The sequence below is a fragment of the Cavia porcellus genome, unplaced genomic scaffold, assembly GCF_034190915.1.
Source record: "Cavia porcellus strain 051 isolate PalLab524CR breed Dunkin Hartley unplaced genomic scaffold, mCavPor4.1 scaffold_32, whole genome shotgun sequence".
NCBI classification, from domain to species: Eukaryota; Metazoa; Chordata; class Mammalia; order Rodentia; family Caviidae; genus Cavia; species Cavia porcellus.
Genome location: NW_026947515.1, coordinates 18,860,068 through 18,878,004, shown reverse-complemented (window position 1 = coordinate 18,878,004; position 17,937 = coordinate 18,860,068). Strand labels below are relative to the sequence as shown.

Below are 17,937 nucleotides of genomic sequence, written 5' to 3'. Positions count from 1 at the left end.
GAGGTGAGGAGAAGGGTGCACACACTGTGAGAAGCAGGGTTAGGACTAGGGATGGTTGCACATAAAGAAGATGCTCTAACGGCGTTATCCACCACACTGGGAAGATCAGCGGATAGGGTGGGATAATGTGGAGTGGGTAAGACAATGAAGTAACATAAAAGGCCCTGATTAAACTCATGACTCATGCTTGGTCACTGCCATTCATTTCCAGAGCTCACATTTTCCTCGTTTGTACCCAGCATGAATTATGCGTGATGAAATCTAAAATTTACTCCTTCATTCAACAGATATTTTTTGGATGCTTGCTATGTATCAAACACTTCAGTAAGAAGTAGCAAAAGCAGGTAAATCTATAGTCAGCACCAAATGGAGAGGAGTCCAAGGGCAGGGAGTGTTGGGCACCCAAAGCAGGAAGAGATGCAGCTTGTTGGAGAACCGTGATCAGGGAGAGATTGCAGAGCTGAAAGCGAGTGCAGTTGAGGGCTTGTTAGGATGAAGAATTTAACTTTGACCCAAAGAAATTACAAAAGGGAGTTATGGTAAATTCTGGAGTTATCTCGATTATTTCTTGGTCTCTCTCTGTCTTGGTACTGAGAGAGCTTTGGAGGCTGCATTATTTTATAGCGTGTCCTCTGGAGCCCGGTGTTTTACGTGTGCACTGCTTTCCTCTTCATCAGCGGCCCGTTGGAAGCGACCAGACTTCTCTCTGGAACCCTCCAGAGTCTCAGCTTTCACTTCTGTTTTTCCCTCCCTGCAGATAGACTTCTCTGCTGACCAGATTGAAGGTGAGTATGAACAATCCCACATTTTCCCTTCAGTTGCACTTTCTTAGATAAGGAGAAAGGCAAAGTGTTCTTGTCATCATGTAACAGTAATTATTATAATCATCACAAACCTATGGTGAGCACTTACCATGTGTTAGGCGCAGTCCTAAGTACTTTATGTGGATTACTCATTTCATTCCCATAACAATCCTATGAAATAGTTCTATTTACCAGGTGACAAAAGTGAGGCACTGGAGTTTGGGTGGCACTCAGTGTTCAATTCAGTATTTCTAATTCCAGATTTGTGTTCTTAATGGCACTACCATTTAGTTTAGTTCCTAGAGCTAAGTAGATACTCAGCAAATGTTAGTGCTTTTTTCCCTTCACCTCTAACGTCTACTCGAGACATTTGGAAGTTCTTGTCTGTTTTCATTATTGGAAAACCCTCCTTAGGTTACCAGCTTCCCCTTGCCCCATCATGAAGTCTGCCAAGATGCTCACACACTAGTGGTGGCAGGGCCTATGGTGATCCGTTGGTGGCCTACTCCACCTGTGGTCCCTACCAATGACTCCTCTCTCTCTCTCTCACTCTCTCTGTCTGTCTCCTGTCTCTGTCTCTATCTCTGTTTCTCTCTGTCTCTTTCTTTTAAAGGAGGGAAGATTTATTTGGCTCATAGTTTATGGAAGTTTCAATTCATAGTTGACTGGCTCCAACACAGGGTGGCATGGCAGAGGGGCATCACAGGGCCTTCTCTATCTTTAGTGGGATGATTTATGTCACTTCAATTTTATGTATAGTGTTACTAAATATAACCTCAAAATAGATCTTAAGATCTCTCTCTTCCAACCTGATTCTCCCTTAGCCATGTTCCTTTAGGAGTCTGGTGTTTCAAGAATAAAATGCTTCACCTTATGAAAGTTATGTGTTCTAAGATCACTGTCATTGCAACTTAGCTTTCTGTTTCCTCCACTAAATGTCTCCAGGATAGAAAATCATAGATGTTGGAAAAAACTTTGAAAGATCACCTGATCCAACTCCTTTATTTTATTTTATTATTTTTTGTCTTTTTGAGACAGGATCTTGCTATGCAGTTCAGGCTCTCCTTGAGCTCACTTTGTAGCCCAGGCTGGTCTCGAACTTGCAACGATTCCCTTGCCTCAGCCTTCCCAGTGCTATGATTACAGGCATGTGCCACCTTACCCGGCCTTAAACTCTTTCATTTTAAACACACACTTTGTCTTAAAAGTAAATTAATACAAGCACATGATAAAACAAAAAATAACAAAGACATGATATTAAAATAAATAATAAAAATACTTTTCTCACGCTGATCCCTCTCAAAGACAGTCTGTTGAGAAGACTGTTGAGAAGTCTCTATGTGGGGCTGGGATTTAGCTCAGTGGCGTAAGTGCCTGCCTTGGAACGGTGGTCATGAGTTCAATCCCTAGTACCAAAAAAATAAAAAGTTGGGGCTGGGGATTTAGCTCAGCGGCATAAGCACCTGCCTTGGAAGCGTGTGGTCATGAGTTGGATCCCTGGTACTGATTTAAAAAAAAAGTCTCTATGTAGCTTTTGAGAAAAATATATAGTAATATAGAACTGCATATGAATGTATAAAATTTATATACATATTGAACCATGTGATATATGCTGTGCTATACCTTAACTATGAACATTTGGATTAAATAATATATAAAATACTATTTAATAATAACTTCATATGTCTTTTCATAATTGCCATTTATTTGCATAACTGAGACTACATTGTAGATCTTCAGCTTGTTGCTAGTGGGAGATGCAGCGTGTCTAAGCAAGCCTCCCAGCAGCAGGTGAAAGGTTATGTGCATTCAATTGCAGCAGTTATTACTAAATTGTCCTCCAAAGAAGTGACACCACTTTAACCAGGAGTAGAATACGAGAGCTGACACATGGATTTTGAAACTAGTGAATTGAATCTGCCTGTATTTGTAATAATCTGTGGATAGTCACCTTCAGTCAATAGTTTTGGAGGTGCTATGAAATTCTTAAAGTTAATTTTAGTCTAGTTTAATTAATATTCTTTTGCAGTTATACAAATCACACAGCACAATAAAGACTAGAAAATCAATTAACGATAAATTTTTTTTTTCATTTTCCAAATGTTTTGAACCATGGTCAAAGCAAACTGGGACAGTGGTTGAGTTTCTTGTAGCCTGAAAGTTTTTAGGGATGGGAGGTGGGGCTAGCTTTTTCTGATTTTTTTAAATCTCCTACCTTTGAAGGTGTTTTTCCTTGTGTCGGTCAGAACTGTCCCTGCTTTACTTTATCCTGGTTGTTACCTTATTTGTTCTTGATAAAGCTGCTGCTGATTTTTAGCTGGTGTTACTGCAGAGAAAATTTTCTTCAGCAATCAGGAGATTATTGTATTACCCCATATTCTGCCACTATTGGCCATAAGAATTTGAGAAAATTATGTCTTTAAACCTTAATTTTTTCTTATATGCAAAGTGACAATTTTTGATTCCCTTCATTTCAGAAATTTGGTGACTAGCATTTTCCATCTTCCATTAAATGGAAGCATACTTTCCATTTGTTTGGAGATAGGTATCAAATTTCTTCTTTTTAAATATTCTTTAGGTGAGGTGGCCCCAATTTCTTTTATACTTTTCTTTTCCTTATAGGATATAACTTCTTTTTTCCTCCTTCTTCTTTTTCCTCCCCTTTCTTCATCCTCTTCTTCAATTTTATTTTGAGAAAGAGTCTCACTGAGTTTCCCAGGCTAACCTCAAACTCATGATCCCCCTACCTCAACTTCCTGAATGCTGGCATTATAGACATATACTGCCATATCTAATTCAGGAACTGGCTTCTAACCGTTGACTCCCTTTATGGTCCTACTTTAGGTTTCCTGATCTTTCTAGGATGGACTCATTGTTTTCTGAGGTAGTGGACCAAGCTATTACAGATTCCTGAGGAGAAGTTTCTTCGGGACCCATAACCAATCTCTAATACTGCTGGCTTTGATTTTTCCTAGAAATAATCTTAAATTTCAGTGTTTGGCTTTTATATGCGCATAGGGCTTCCCAGCAAGTTCCCACGTAACCATTCGCTGGTATGGAAAGCTGGTTTCTTTTTTTGTTTTGTTTTGTTTTTGTCTTTTTTTTCATTTTTATCGGTACCAAGGATCGAACTCACGACCACCTACTTGCAAGGCAGGTGCTTATGCCGCTGAGCTAAATCCCCAGCCCCCTGAAAAGCTGGTTTCTTTCTCTTCCTGTTTCTTCCTACTATTTCTTTGGTTTTCTTAATAGTTGGTTAGCAGTCACATCTGCACTGACTTATAAATGAGGATAATACTATCTATAATCTGAAGTATTTGTAAAGATTAATGAGGTAGTCCATGCAGAATTATCAGTTCAGAACCTGGTCCACGGTGAGTGCTCAAATAATAGATCATTTGTATATTACTTTCCCTTTCTTATTCTGGTCTTTTATCATCATATATTCTTAGATGAAGAAAGTCCCTCTCTTATTGAATCTGACTCTGCTTATCTGAATGGATTAGGAGTTTGAAAGTCTGAATTCAGAGTGAACTAATAAGTACATAGTAATTGAAGACAACTTGTGGCAGGCACCATGCTAATTTTTTAAATATCAAAAACATTGAAATCTGAGCTAGGTCAGATTTAATGAGATAGCACATACCAGAAGCTGCAGAACTTGGGAGACAGAGGCAGGGCCAAACCTGTGCTACATGGCAAGATCAAGGCCAGCCTGGGCTACATAACAAGACTCTATCTCAAAAATAAAAAAATCCAAATCCTCCAAACAAACGAAAAATTAAATCCTTATAACAAGGAGGTGAGGTGAGATGTATACGTTTTCTTTTTATAGAGGAGGAAATCAAGATTTAGTGAGGTGAAATGAGTTGTCCAAGATCACAAAGTGATAAAATGGAAATAAAATTCAGATGATACATGATCACTACTATGTGCTGGACATTGTGTTAAGATTTTTACATGCATTATAGTATTAGTTGAGAATCCTTCAGTATCATCTGTGAATTAGGTATCATTTATAGAAGTTTATAGAAGTGAAATGTTTTTGTTCCCAAAGTTGTACAGCTAATAAGCAATACAAATGGAGTTTGAATTCATTTATTCAGTAATGTGAAAGACATTTATATATTTTAAATACATGCCTAGTAAAGTATTTTAAATAAGGGGCTCAGAGAATCTCCTTCGACATGTGGAATGATTTGTATATAATTCATATATGGCCTCTAAGCAAACAAGTATTTCTAAAGGACTTAGGAAGGATTAAAAACAGCTTTTCTCCTAAGTAGCTTGCACATTCTTTATTGGTTTACATTATTAATCTGCTTAGTGAATCACTTCTCTGAAAGTAGCACAAATGACTTGTCCACTCCAGTTCAAATCGCTCCCACTGATGAATTGGTCAAATCCAAATTATCAAAGAATTAAGGCTTTTAGCAAAGGACCCAGGAGTGCCTTTATGTGGCCTCATCCCTTGGATTCCAGTACCACTGCTTTCAAGGCATTCAGTCTTTTTAGAACTGATCTGGCTAGGGAACTAAGTTCATCATAACCACCCTGTGTCAGTTCCCTAGATACTGTGTATGACTCCCCCACTCAGCAGCCCACTCAGGTGGGAATCATATCTCCAGCTAGATCTCAGAAATAGAGGACTCCTAGAGCTTGGTAGTTTGCCCAAGACAACATCTAGATGAGTGGCAGAGCTGATGTGGTCTGACAGTAGCAACGGTGTCATCTTGGCTAGCCTGGGAGGTCTCTCTTAGTCTGAGGCAAGCAGTGCTGAGTTATAATTATAGCTCACTTTTGAACAGGCATTGTTGCTTTGCAAAATGCCTCCACATTCTGTCACCTCCTTTGACACAGTAAAAGGAGAGGCAGGTGGAAGGGGGCTGGTACTTCCGTGTGTGCACAAAGAAACTGAGACCCAGTGTGACTTGCTCTGCTCTGTGGCAGAGCCAAGATGAGAACCCAGGAACTGCCATTTCCAAAAATCAGGATCCTTGCCTACATCAGCGAAGAATGAGGAAGTAGAGGCAAGAGGTGACATTCAAATTGTGTAACAACTGACTGACGGAAGAGCACCTAGGCTCAGCACTGGTTGGGTCTTGGTGGCAGCAGGATATACATCTTTATCAGAAGATGAAGTGGGGTGATTTCAAGGAAAGCGTGGGACAATGGCCAAAGGGAAATATATTGACTTTTAAAATTTCTCCCTGTACCAGGGATGGAACCCAGCTAGGCCCTTCTCCCTGACACAGTAAAAGCCCCCAGCCACCTTCTTCTCTTCTTCACAGAGTTTAAAGAGGCCTTTTCATTGTTTGACCGGACCCCCGTTGGAGAGATGAAGATAACCTACGGGCAGTGTGGAGATGTGCTGCGGGCCCTAGGCCAGAACCCCACCAATGCGGAGGTGCTGCGCGTCCTGGGCAAGCCCAAGCCTGAAGGTCAGTGTGGTCCCAGGCTAAGTCTCCTGGTGTGGTGTCCTCCCTGTAGCCTGAATTGGTCTGGATTTGTCTCCCCTCAGTCCCATTCTCTTTTCTCCCCTTTACTCCTTTAGGACAAGCCTCTCCTACCCAGGATACCCTTGTCCTATTTTTGAGAACTTACCTAGAAACCCTGACACTTAGTTGATCCTTGAAGAATGTGACCAGGGTTTGTTTTTGTTCCCTTGATGAGATTTAGAGTTCCAGGACAGGGTGGGGGCAGTACTGAAGGGACATGACACTGCTTTAGTGTTTCCTGCTGGTTCCTGTCCCCACCCCACTCTCTCCCCTATCTCCATCCCCCTCCAAGATGCCAGGGTCATGGACAGGAAGGTAGAGTGGGAATCTGCTCACTAACTATCCACTCCAGTCCCCACTGCAGTACCTCTTACTTGAGGTGTCTACCACAGACTGTACTGGGTCCCATAACTCTTGTGAGTTGTGTCAAAAACTATTTTGTTTCAGCCAGGTACAGTGTACACACCTGTAATTCCAGCACATGGGAGGTTGAGGTGGAGGATCACCATGAGTTCAAGGCCAACCTGGGCTACATAGCGAGTTCAAGGCCAACCTGAATTACAGAGCAAGACCTTGTCTCAAAAACCAAAACCAAACCAAACCAAACTAAAAACCCCAACAAAAACAAAACAGAACAAAGCAAAACAAAAGGTTTTTCCCCCCTAATAATGGTTAGAGTGCTAAAGTTGGAAAATTATTCATTTAAATTATTTGTTTAATATAAATTAGAGCAGATTCAAGATTTGTTCTGTAATGAAGCCTTTTTCACTCATTTGTACCACAACTTGATGGATTTTGGTGAGTATTCAGAAAGTTTAGGAAGTATATGTAATTCTTTTATAAACATAATTTTCTATTTGCGGTAGAAAACTTAATAGCTGCCCTAAAGCATATAGCTCAGAGGTGTGGGCCCTAGCAGGGACCTTGTAGATCCAGGCAGGAGTCTCAGCAGGGGCGGACTGTCTTTAGAAGCTGCTTGGAATTCCTACTGGTTCTCTCCTTCTTCTTTGGTTTTGCCTTTTTTTCCTTCTCCTCTAGCTGGAGATATCAGTAGTTCAGGGGTGAACAATGCAGGCAGGAAAGGCTCTGGAGGCTAGGAAATTTTGTAAGTCAGCAGGACTTCTTGTAAGTCAAGAAGTTTTCTTTTGTTTTAGGAGGTTCGTGAGTGTTTAGAAAGGAAATACAAGGCAAAATTTGTGCTATTTGAGATTTTAAAAAATTGATTTAATTAAAGCTTTCAGCATTGAAAGTGTGCTATTCATAAGTGAATGGCAAATTTATGAAAACTAGTGATTCTGAGCATTTCAGGCAGTGTGGTTTAGTAATAGTACTGTCCCCAAATGCAGAGTTATGCAAACATTTATTTTTATTTTTTGCATTGCTGGGGATCAAACCCGGGGCCTTGTATATGTTAGGCAAATCCTCTACCTCTTAGCTGTGCCTTCAGGCCAACATTTAATTTTGTCCTTCCTACCAGCTTACCTCTGTGACTGTACATCTGACACATGTCAAAAGTCTACACTGTGAATATGAGGCCTGCTGTGGGGCCCTTTGGACCCTCGAGTCTTGCTGTTGCCTCTCTCGGGCCCTCTGCCTAGCTGGCTACCTGGAGCTCGGAGGCTCTCCCAAAGACTTTGGAGGGTCTTTGGGAGAGTGACAGTTCTGGGTGGTCTGGGTGGAGTGACAGTTCCCTTTTTCTTCAGTTCTGCTCTTTTCACTGGGAGGAAGAGCCCCAGAGCCTAAAATCCCTAAGTTCCAAGTTTCTTACTTTGTTCCAGAGGGCAGGTCTGTCAGACCCCTCCAGGGTCACGACTGAGTGTCTCATCTAGAAGCAGCAAAAGCCTAAGCTCTGGATCCTGCTAGGCTGGGATGCTTGGCCCTGTGCTCCCCTGAGTATCCACTTACATTGCTTTCTTTGTCCTTCCATGCCTGCTGGAAGAGATGAATGCCAAGATGCTGGACTTTGAGACGTTCCTGCCCATCCTGCAGCACATCTCCCGCAACAAGGAGCAGGGCACGTACGAGGACTTTGTAGAGGGGCTGCGTGTCTTTGACAAGGAGAGCAATGGCACAGTTATGGGTGCTGAACTTCGGCATGTCCTTGCCACCCTGGGTATGCCACCTGGGCAGAAATGAAGCCCTGTGGGAGGGATGGGGGACTGTGAGTTGCCAAGGTGACATATGTTGGGGGAGGAGATAGCCCGGGGTCCCTGCAGTCATCAGATCATGTCCTAATGCATGGCCTATCTCCCTGAACTCTGTAGGAACAACCTCCCTCAGTTGGGTTTGCTTAGCAGTAAAGGTTTGGTATTGAAAGCACCTGGCAGAGCAGGGGTTATTGCTGAGACCCGAAAGGGGGACTTAGGGCTTCTATCCTTGTCTTTGCCTCAGTTATGTGGTCCTGAATAGAGGGTTGAGAGGTCCTGAAATGAGAGCCTTCAGGAAGTATGCAAGGCCTTAGGACCCTTGGTCTACCCTCCAAATTCTTTGGGAGAGCCTTCACATGAACCACCTTCCGATCCAAAGTTGTAGACCTTCAGACTTAGGAGTACTTGGTTTTTCCTGTCCCTTATTTGCCACCATCTCCCAAACCTATCCCAGGAGAGAAGATGACCGAAGCTGAAGTGGAGCAGCTGCTGTCTGGACAGGAAGACGCCAATGGCTGCATCAATTATGAGGGTACCCAGCATGCCTTGCTCCCCAGGGCACCCAGGAGGTGGAGTGTAGGAAGGGCTTGGGTGGGCCCAGGGCTAAAGGATGTGTGCATCAGATGGGCTTGACTGACTGCCTGTGAATGTTGGTTTTTTCCCATCTTGGGAGTGAATGTCCCTGTGTAGTGGGAAAAGGATGAATTTGGAAGCTAGCGCTGTGATTGATATGCCAGCTGTGTCAACTCGGTTATGTCACTTATCTTCTCTGAGCTTCAGTTTTTTCATCTGAGAAAGATTTACAGTCTGGAGAGAGGGTATTGGGAAGGTTTGAACTGAAGCAAAGAGGGAGGCGGTTTGAGAGGTGGAGAGGGAAGTAGAGCTGAGGGGGGCTAGGGGAAGTGGCTGGCTGATTTTTACTTTTTTCCCTAGCCTTTGTCAAGCACATCATGTCTGGGTAAAGCAAATTCCTGCAGGGTAAGTACAGCCTGTCCCTCCAGATCCCTCCGAGACCTACGCACAATGCCACCTGCCTTAGAGGTCTCCTGCTCTAGGTCTGGCCCCTTAAGAAAGAACTCGTGGGGTCGGGATGTGAGAGTAGCTTGGCCACCATTTCCCTTCATTTTGGTAGCGGCTCCTGCCCTCTTTCCCTTCTTACCCTGCCTCCCTATGTCCTTTTCTTTTCATACCATCTTGATCCTTACTGTCATACCCTCCTGCCTCTCCCAGAGTCTGCCAGGCCTGGGGCCCCTGTATAGACTCTTGGGTATGAAAGAGGCACATCTCAAGTGGAAAACAGAAGCATCAAGAGCCCGACCTCTTTACCCTGTTCTTCTTCATTCCCTGGCTCCCCTGGGTCAGTACCATCCAGGTGGTAATAAGGGCTGGGGTAAGGGGCTGGATGTAGCGGGGTTCATGCCTTTTCAGGTAGCACTTTCTTTCAGGTGCCTGGTCCTTGGCCTTGGCCACCCCAGGGTGCGTTAGCAAGACGCCCATAGTGACGGAGAAGGAGTCCCGGACTTTTCACTGTACCAGCCCAAGGACCTTCCAACCTATAGCCTTTCTGGTAAATAAATAGCTCCAGCAAGGCTGGGCCAAGTTCCATGATTCTGACCTGTCTCTGAGTTATTTTTTAAAAAACAAATTAATTAATTAATTAGATATTGGTGCATATGTAAGATTTTCACCTGGAGCCTCTCATGTACTCAGAGCTGGGAGATGAAAGACAAAAGCCTGTGGGTTTAGAAAGACTGGGGTCAGACACATCAGTGAGAGCCCTGGAAGGATCTGTAAGTAGAGTATCCGTCAGGCCTGGGACCCCCTGTATAGACTCTTGGGTATGAAAAGGTACATCTCCCTTCAATTCTCCAAAGGCTCACACTCTACCTTACTTAGCCCCCTGGTTGGGGCCAGGACAGGGGACACAAGGAGCCAATTGGGAATTTCTCAAAGGGGCCATACTGTGTCTTATTTCTGGTTCTGGAAACTGAACTCAGGGCCTTATGGGTGGTAGGCAGATACTCTACCTAGCTAGGTCCCCAGATCTTTTAATTTTTTTTTTTTTTTGAGACAGAGTCTCACTATATAGCTCTGGCTGGTCTTGAATTCACTAGATAGCCTCAAATTTCTGCCTCAGCATCCTGAGTGCTGGAATTACAGATATGTGTCATCATACCTGGAATTAATTTGGTTTTATTTTGAGACAAGATTTCACTAAATTGTCCAAGATGGGCTTGAATTTGTGATCCTCCTGCCTCAGTCTCTCAAGTAGATGGAATTTCTTTTTTTTAAAATTTACTTTAAACAGAAAAAAATACAGAAAAGAAAAAAAACAAGAGACATACAAACAACAACTACAAGAACAACAACCCCCCCAAACAATAACAATATAGGCTTTCAAAACAAGATGATAGGAATTTAACAATGGCTGTAATATTGCATATTGTTATCTTCAAAAGAGCTGCTTAGATTACCAGATACAGATTTGTAAAATTGACCTACTTGTATGAGTATTAACTGTTCTTTTCCAAGAACTAATAGAATTAGTAGTATAATCATCCGTTAGCTGTTTTATGCATATACAAACAAATGTATATCTTTTTCATTTTCCCTTCCTTCTTTTATCCTTTCCCCTATCCCAGTTATTTTTATTTTTTATTTTGTATTTTTACCAGTACCAGGGATCGAACTCACGACCACACGCTTGCAAGGCAGGCGCTTATGCCACTGAGCTAAATCCCCAGCCCCTCTATCCCAGTTATTTTCCCCTTTAAGCAGTTTCTTACCCTTTCACAATAAGTAGGTAGAACTTCGGCAACTGTGTGCTACCACACTTGGCTACTCTTTTTTTTTTTCAATTGTGAGATTGGGGATGTAGTTGAAGGGTACAGTGCTTATCTACCATACATGAGATTTGATCCCTAGCACACATACACACTCATACACACACAGTGGTAAAACTCATAAATTTTAGCATCTTAACCATTTTTCAGCATACAATTCAGTAGTGTTAATATTCACAGACCAGCCTAGGCTACATAGTGAGACCCTTTCAACACACAAAAAATGAATATTCATATAACCTGTATGTATGGGAAGCTAAGGCAGAGGAAGATTTCAAATTTGAACCTAGCCTGGGCAACTTAGCCAGATCCTGTCTCAAAATAAAAAGGACCGAGTATGTAGCTCAGTGGTAGAGTGCTCCTGGTTTGATACCTAGCACCAGAAACAACAGCACAACATCTGGGAAGAAGAAGAAAGACCATGGATGACATTAGAGATATGTATGTATGAATAGAAATACTTAGATTGGAACTCAGAGGCCCAGTTACCCCCCAGTATGGAGTCCTGATAACCCTGAGAACTTGCAAGGGTATGGTAAATACTTCTCATGACTTTTCTGCTGCTTTTACTGTTGATCATTAAACTATAGAAGCTTGTGAAACATCTAGGAATCTAAGCCACAGCTGTTTGCTTGTCGAGGTAAGCTGAGAACCTTAAGTCCGTATTTATCCCCCTTAGAATTATAGTCTGGCTGGGCAGAGGAGACCAAGGTTCATGTATGTTCCCTTCCTTCTTTGTGGAGGGGTTCAAGTTTTGAATCATAAAACCAGAGACCCTAGTACAGTTGGAAAGAGGTCATGGAGCCCAGTGATCATGTCTGCCCCCACACTTCTATTTTTAATTTACATTTTGAGATAGAATTTCACTAAGTTGTCCAGTTTGGCCTTGAACTTCAGATTCTCTTGTCTCAGCCTCCTGAATAGCTGGAATTACAGGCAGTCATCACTGAGTACAGCTTGATTCTCAGATTTTGTTTTAGTTTAATAGCCTTTTTTTTTGAGACAGGGTCTCACTGTGTAGTTTGGGCTGGCCTTGAACTCACTGTGTAGCTCAGAGTGGCCTCAACCTCACAGTGATCCGCCTTTCTCAGCCTTCCAAATGCTGGGATTACAAGGTGTGTACAAATTAAATGTCATGATAAGTATGCAGGAAGGAGCAGGGAACAAGATGTTTATGGCTGAGATAGTGAGGGGCTATATTTGAGTTTCTTGGATCTTCTAACTGGACTTCTTGGATGGAGCATAGCTAAAAGACCAATGATTTAGTCAGACCTAAAATATAATAAAGATAAAAATAAATAAGTGAATCCTTCTAGGCCAAATGATTAGCTAGTTTAGAAGTTAAAGAGCAGACCCCTTGAATGCCATTTATACATATGATTTTCAACACATCAATCTATCTTTGAAGTTTTTTCCACACTTGGCCAGATCTGCGCCAGGGCGTTTGGGACTCTTCTCTCATTTATATTCCACCTTTTGACTGACTTTTTCCAGTCTTACTGCTCATTTTCCTTTTAATTTAAGTTTTGCTCTGTGGTGCTGAAGCTTGAACACAGGGGCCTTATACATCCAGTGCAAGTGTTCTACCAAGTGTCAGCCTGCTGTGTCGTTTCTTTACTCCTCACCCCCAACTCAAAGTGCCAACACTGCGTTGGGGTTGGGACCTTGACAGGTTTTCCTGTCTCACTCCATCTCTTTACTACCTGAACAACTGTGTCCACCTGTCACATTTATTTTCCACTGCATGCATTTATGAAGAATTGGAGTTAAGCCCCCAGTGATTAAAAAAAGGAAGTGTGTTTTCCCTGATAATAGCCTACCGTCCTGTAAAGCAAGGACACAAGTGTTCAGGAACTAACCAGAGAATGATCTCCAAACGGTGTAAGAATGGCTCCATCTGTAAAACATGCAGTGTAGGCGGTGAGCAGCTGTAAGAACGGAATCAGAAGGAAGTGAGGTGTAACAACTACTAACAAAACAGATTTAACACAAGGTATACAAATATATACGGATGGCAAGATTGCCTTATGGTGGCCATCCACAGAGTCAGATGTGGAAGAGTGCAAAAGTCCTCTCTGTGCATTGGGGATCTGAAGGACCCAGTCAAAGGCTTGGAGCTCACTGTAGTGTTTAGTGTGAGTCTGTACCAGGAGCCTGAAGGGTCTGTGATAGAAGGTTGAGCGTCTGTGTGAAGGCCAAATAGTTGGTGCAGGAGGCCAACAGATCTGCGCCAGAAGCCAGGAGATGACATCCAAGATGAAGGTGAGGGTTGGAGGTCCTCCAAAGCAACAGAAGCAAGCCTTTCTTCTTTGTTTCCCTTTTATACTATTCTGGTGATAATCCTCCCTAGGGTGGATCTTTTACACCCAGGGCTGTGCTGAGCCAATTTAGTTGGGTGTTTGTTCCTCAAACTGACACAATCAGCCATCACACAGAGCTTTAAGTGAGATGTTTAAGGAATACATGTTCCCAGGTTGGTGCTCATGCTCAGGACATAGAAGGGCATAAACAGAGGTATTCCTCACTCCTAACTCACTTGACAGACACTTACTGAGTACGTGCTATGTGTGTAGCACTGGTCAGGCCTTGAGAACATACTGAGTCATACACTTGTGATCTCTGTCCTTATGGAGCCTATAATGTGGTGGGAAGACAAACATTAAATAGTTATGGTCACGTGATACATAACAAACACAAAAGTTACTGAGCACAGTATCCATCATGATCATTTTCGGCTGTGAGGTTTAGATACCAAAAAGTGATGGCTTAAGGGAAATGCAAGTTCATTTCTTCCTCCTATAAAAGACCAGAGGTTGATGGTCAGGGGCTGGTGTGACAGTCATTCTTCACAAAGTCACTCTCCACAAAGGCCTCACTCATCACAACTTCAACCAATGCTCTAAAATGGCGGCTCTGGTGGAAGAACTCAGGAGTGTTTCTTACTTGGTGGGCCTTTCTGGAGCCGGCTCTACCTACTAGTCTCTTCTGTGGTACTGGGCTTCCTGTCATTCATCTCCTTCAGTAACAGCACTTCCTCTTCCTGGGAGGTGGCACAGTATTTCCCAGATTTTCCTTGACTTGTTTCTACTTGTTTCAAACCAGAATGCCTACCTTCGGATTTATAGGACTAGGGCTGAGCCTTCTGAGTAGGGGAAGGAGTGTTTTAGTTCTGGGGAAGATTTAAGGAGGACTCTGGCCTGGAACCAGGAATGGCCCCCTCCTGATGGACTGAGGGCAAGTGTGCGACACAAGCAGCTGCTTGTGTGCCTGTGTCCATGGCTCTGGGCTCTGCTGCCCAGACACTGGGACAGTACATGGGCCCCTGTTCAGGCTCCTTACCACGCTCTTCTCTGTGGACCAGTGCTGGGAGGCAAGCTGCCTGCTGTTAGCTAGGGAGGATGGGTCACTTCCTGGAAAGTTCTCGCTGACAGCAAAGGGACCCAGAAAAAACCTTTGCTGATCCCTTGCCCACAATATCCTTTCCTGCCTCCCCATTAAAGTCACTGGGTAGAGCTCACAGCCCAGGGAGAGAAAATGGGTGAAATATTTCCTAGAACTACAGTGATCACAAAAGAGGTCCATAATGTTAGGTGAATTTCAGAGAGATGACAGTAAACAGTATTTTCATTCCCTGATGATCCCGTCACTATGCTGAGCATTACCTATCATCCTTTTCTAGCATCCTAGGAGGTGGGAGTTAATGGCCTCATTTAAGAATTGAAAATACCACCCAAGAAGAAAAATAACAAGTGAAACTCTTTAATTCATCTAGTTTCCGCCTCTACCTGAAGGCATATTAATATTCCTAAAATCTCATTTTTATCAAGTTGCTTCCTGTATTAGGACTTACAAAAGCTCTTTATGGCCTTCTGGGCCGTTTCCAAACCTCTGTGTGCAGTTTCTGAGGCCTTTATTTGCTGTAGTCTCCTAGGAGCATTATTTGCTGTAGCCTGCTGATCGACTTCCTCTCTGTTAGCTGTCTCTGCTGCCTCCGCCTCCTCCTCTCTCCTTGCCCCCAGACCTCTGGATTCACTTCATCCCTCCCTCCTGTGAGTTTCTCTTCCTGCCCATTACAGTTATTCTAACCTTTCAAGATCCAAGTAGGCTCATTCCTTCCCTAGAGCTTCTCCTGCCATGAGTAAACACTCCCCTTAAACAGAGGTCTCATTAATTAGTGATGGTCACAATTTATTCTACCAGTCACTAGATTGGAACTGAAGATGTCAGCGTTAGAGAAGACCTTGGAAACTTTTAGTATCATGTAATTACTTGAGGGTAGCGTTTAGCGTTGCTCTCCTATTTACAAACTGGTTATTGGGGTGTTTTAAGGCAGCTTGGGGTAAAGGCTGGAGGCGCAATCTCCGTCTCTCACCACTAGATGGCACAATTGCAACAGTGCTGCTTTCCGCACGCAGCCTCGGCGTTCTGAGAACTAGCAGAAAAACTGATTCCCAGCCCGGGCTGCAGGGAAACTTCAGAACTCATTTATCTCTGTGCCTTCATTTAAATGGAGATTTTGTTTATTCTCAAACACTCACAGCAATTAGTTATCTTGCTTCAGAACCTCCAAGAAAGTTTTGTAATGAGGATTACAGGGAGGACACTGTTGTGAACATGTGGATTCTTGGCAGCCGGCCCAGTTTTGCTCCTAAGTCAGTATTAATTCCGAGTTACAAAGTGAGGGACTTGATTAATGTCCCTTCCAGCTTAGATACCGATCTTTAGAACTCATTGACTCCCACTGGCTATATTCAGGTTTAGGTCATTTGTTTCCTCTTAACCCTTATGGTGTGTATGTAGTTAGAACCTTAAGTGGTGGAAGTTATCAATTCAGAATAATTAGAGGTAGGTGCTCAGGGAGATAAAATATAGAGCCACTATGGTCTCCCCCTCCATAGATTTATACTCTACCTGAGAAAACATGGTATACATGTGAAAATTAAACTACTTTTAAAAAAGACAGAATATGTCTAACGACCAAGGGACATGTGTGGGATCAGAGCTCTGGGATCTTACAGGAGAAAGGGTGATTAGGAAGGGCTGTGTGGAGGAGCTGTGGGATGCTTGGGTGTCATATAGATAGATAAGAAGCCTGGGAAGGGGCCGGGGGCTTAGCTCAGTGGGGTAAGCGCCTGCCTTGCAAGTGCGTGGTCCTGAGTTTGATCCCCAGTACCAAAAGAAAGAAAGAAAGAAATATGTAAAGAAGAATGAGAAGAAACACTAGAGAAGGAGACCTGAGGCAAAGACAATGGAATAAAGGTGAAGGGTAAGAGCTGAGCAGCACCGCAGCACCGGCTCAGAGGAAGGGAAGACAAGCTGGGAGAGTACTGGGCCTTCTCTTTTGTAATCTCGTAGGACTGTAGAATCCAAGAGCAGAAGGAACCTCTAATTCAAACCTTTCCAAAAGCCTTATAAAACAACTGTCTGTGTTCTCTTGAGTACCTGTCGTGGTATGGGACTTGCTACTTCCCAATGCAGAACGTTCTATTTGAGAAAAGCTCTAAATAGTATTACATTTTTCTGAGTAGGGGCCTGACATTGATGTCCCCGGGGTTTCCATCTTCTCTCCTGGGTTGGTCTTCCAAAGTGAAGACCTAAGACCATTTCCTCTGATAAAGGCTGGTGTTTCCTTTTTTCACAGCTTAGCGCACGCCAGCAGTTGCAGGTTGTAGGGGGAGATTCTTGAATCAATTTAATGTGGCCGCTTGCTCTCAAATTGCTTTTATCATGGGTTGCAAGTCCCTGTAAGTGTTGTGTTTTTATAATTTAAAGCCTGAAAATTAATCTCCTTACACAAAAGATGGAATTAGGTTTAGAATAGGGTTTGGGAAGCCCTGTTAGTGTCCCATGGCCACCACAAAGTCCTCTGCCCTTTCTGTTCTGGTTCTGAACATAAAGGCATACTTTTGTTGGTTTTAGCACTCACAAAAATTTTACTTAATTTTGGATTTAGGCTTTCTTGGCCTTGTCACAACTCATTGTACCAACTTTATGTCTGTAAGTAGCTGTGCCTTCTCCACTATCTTATATAAAAGAACCCCAAGAATTCTCTTTTTCAAGGTCTATCATCCTCTTTGGACTCGCTTCCTTACTGGTTTTCTTGTTTAATTGTTTGCATATCACATTGTTGCAATTTCACTTGAGTGCCATTCATTCCTTTTGCCCTAGGAATGGTTCTTAACTGTAGAAGAGCTCTGTAGACATGCATATTTATGCTGTTTCCAAGAAGGGGATTTGTACCCATCATCATATTTTCCAAGGAGTCAGAGATCCTAAAAAGGGTAAAAGCCATTGTTTAGAGCTTTGTGGGATTCTGTTTATCTTTTCCCTGAATGTTTGGACATTGCATCTGGTGAGGCCAGACTTCCTCCGAGGCTGCCATGAACTTGAAGATAGCTCATCTCCCTCTCCCAGGGCTTCTCACACTTCCACCATTCGCCTGCCCTTCTTTGGAGCACACTTAGGTTTGGCGAGGCCACTCCGTTTATTACTTTTACTTTTCTGGTGGGCTCCCTTTCAGCAGCATAAAGGATTCCCACCAACCTGCTCTAAGTCCCGTTTGAGACCTTGCTGGATCTACATAAGAGCATGTGTCCCTTTGTCCACCCTCCTCTCGGGGATTTGGTTTAGAACCCCTTGGCTGCCC

At 43.1% G+C, this 17,937-nt stretch overlaps 1 protein-coding gene across 2 annotated transcripts in view; it reads left to right on the top strand.

Moving 5' to 3' along the window:
* The window catches only part of Myl4 (myosin light chain 4), a 34,948-nt gene extending 24,892 nt beyond the window's left edge, over nucleotides 1-10,056 (top strand). For both annotated transcript variants that reach the window (XM_013148356.2, XM_003465919.5), the window contains 6 exons: nucleotides 758-785; nucleotides 6,095-6,244; nucleotides 8,241-8,414; nucleotides 8,903-8,980; nucleotides 9,382-9,426; nucleotides 9,894-10,056. In XM_013148356.2, coding sequence (XP_013003810.1) covers nucleotides 758-785; nucleotides 6,095-6,244; nucleotides 8,241-8,414; nucleotides 8,903-8,980; nucleotides 9,382-9,410 — 459 coding nt within the window. In that variant the 3' untranslated portion in view covers nucleotides 9,411-9,426; nucleotides 9,894-10,056. The remainder of the gene's footprint in view (nucleotides 1-757; nucleotides 786-6,094; nucleotides 6,245-8,240; nucleotides 8,415-8,902; nucleotides 8,981-9,381; nucleotides 9,427-9,893) is intronic.
* Nucleotides 10,057-17,937: the final 7,881 nt, after the last annotated feature.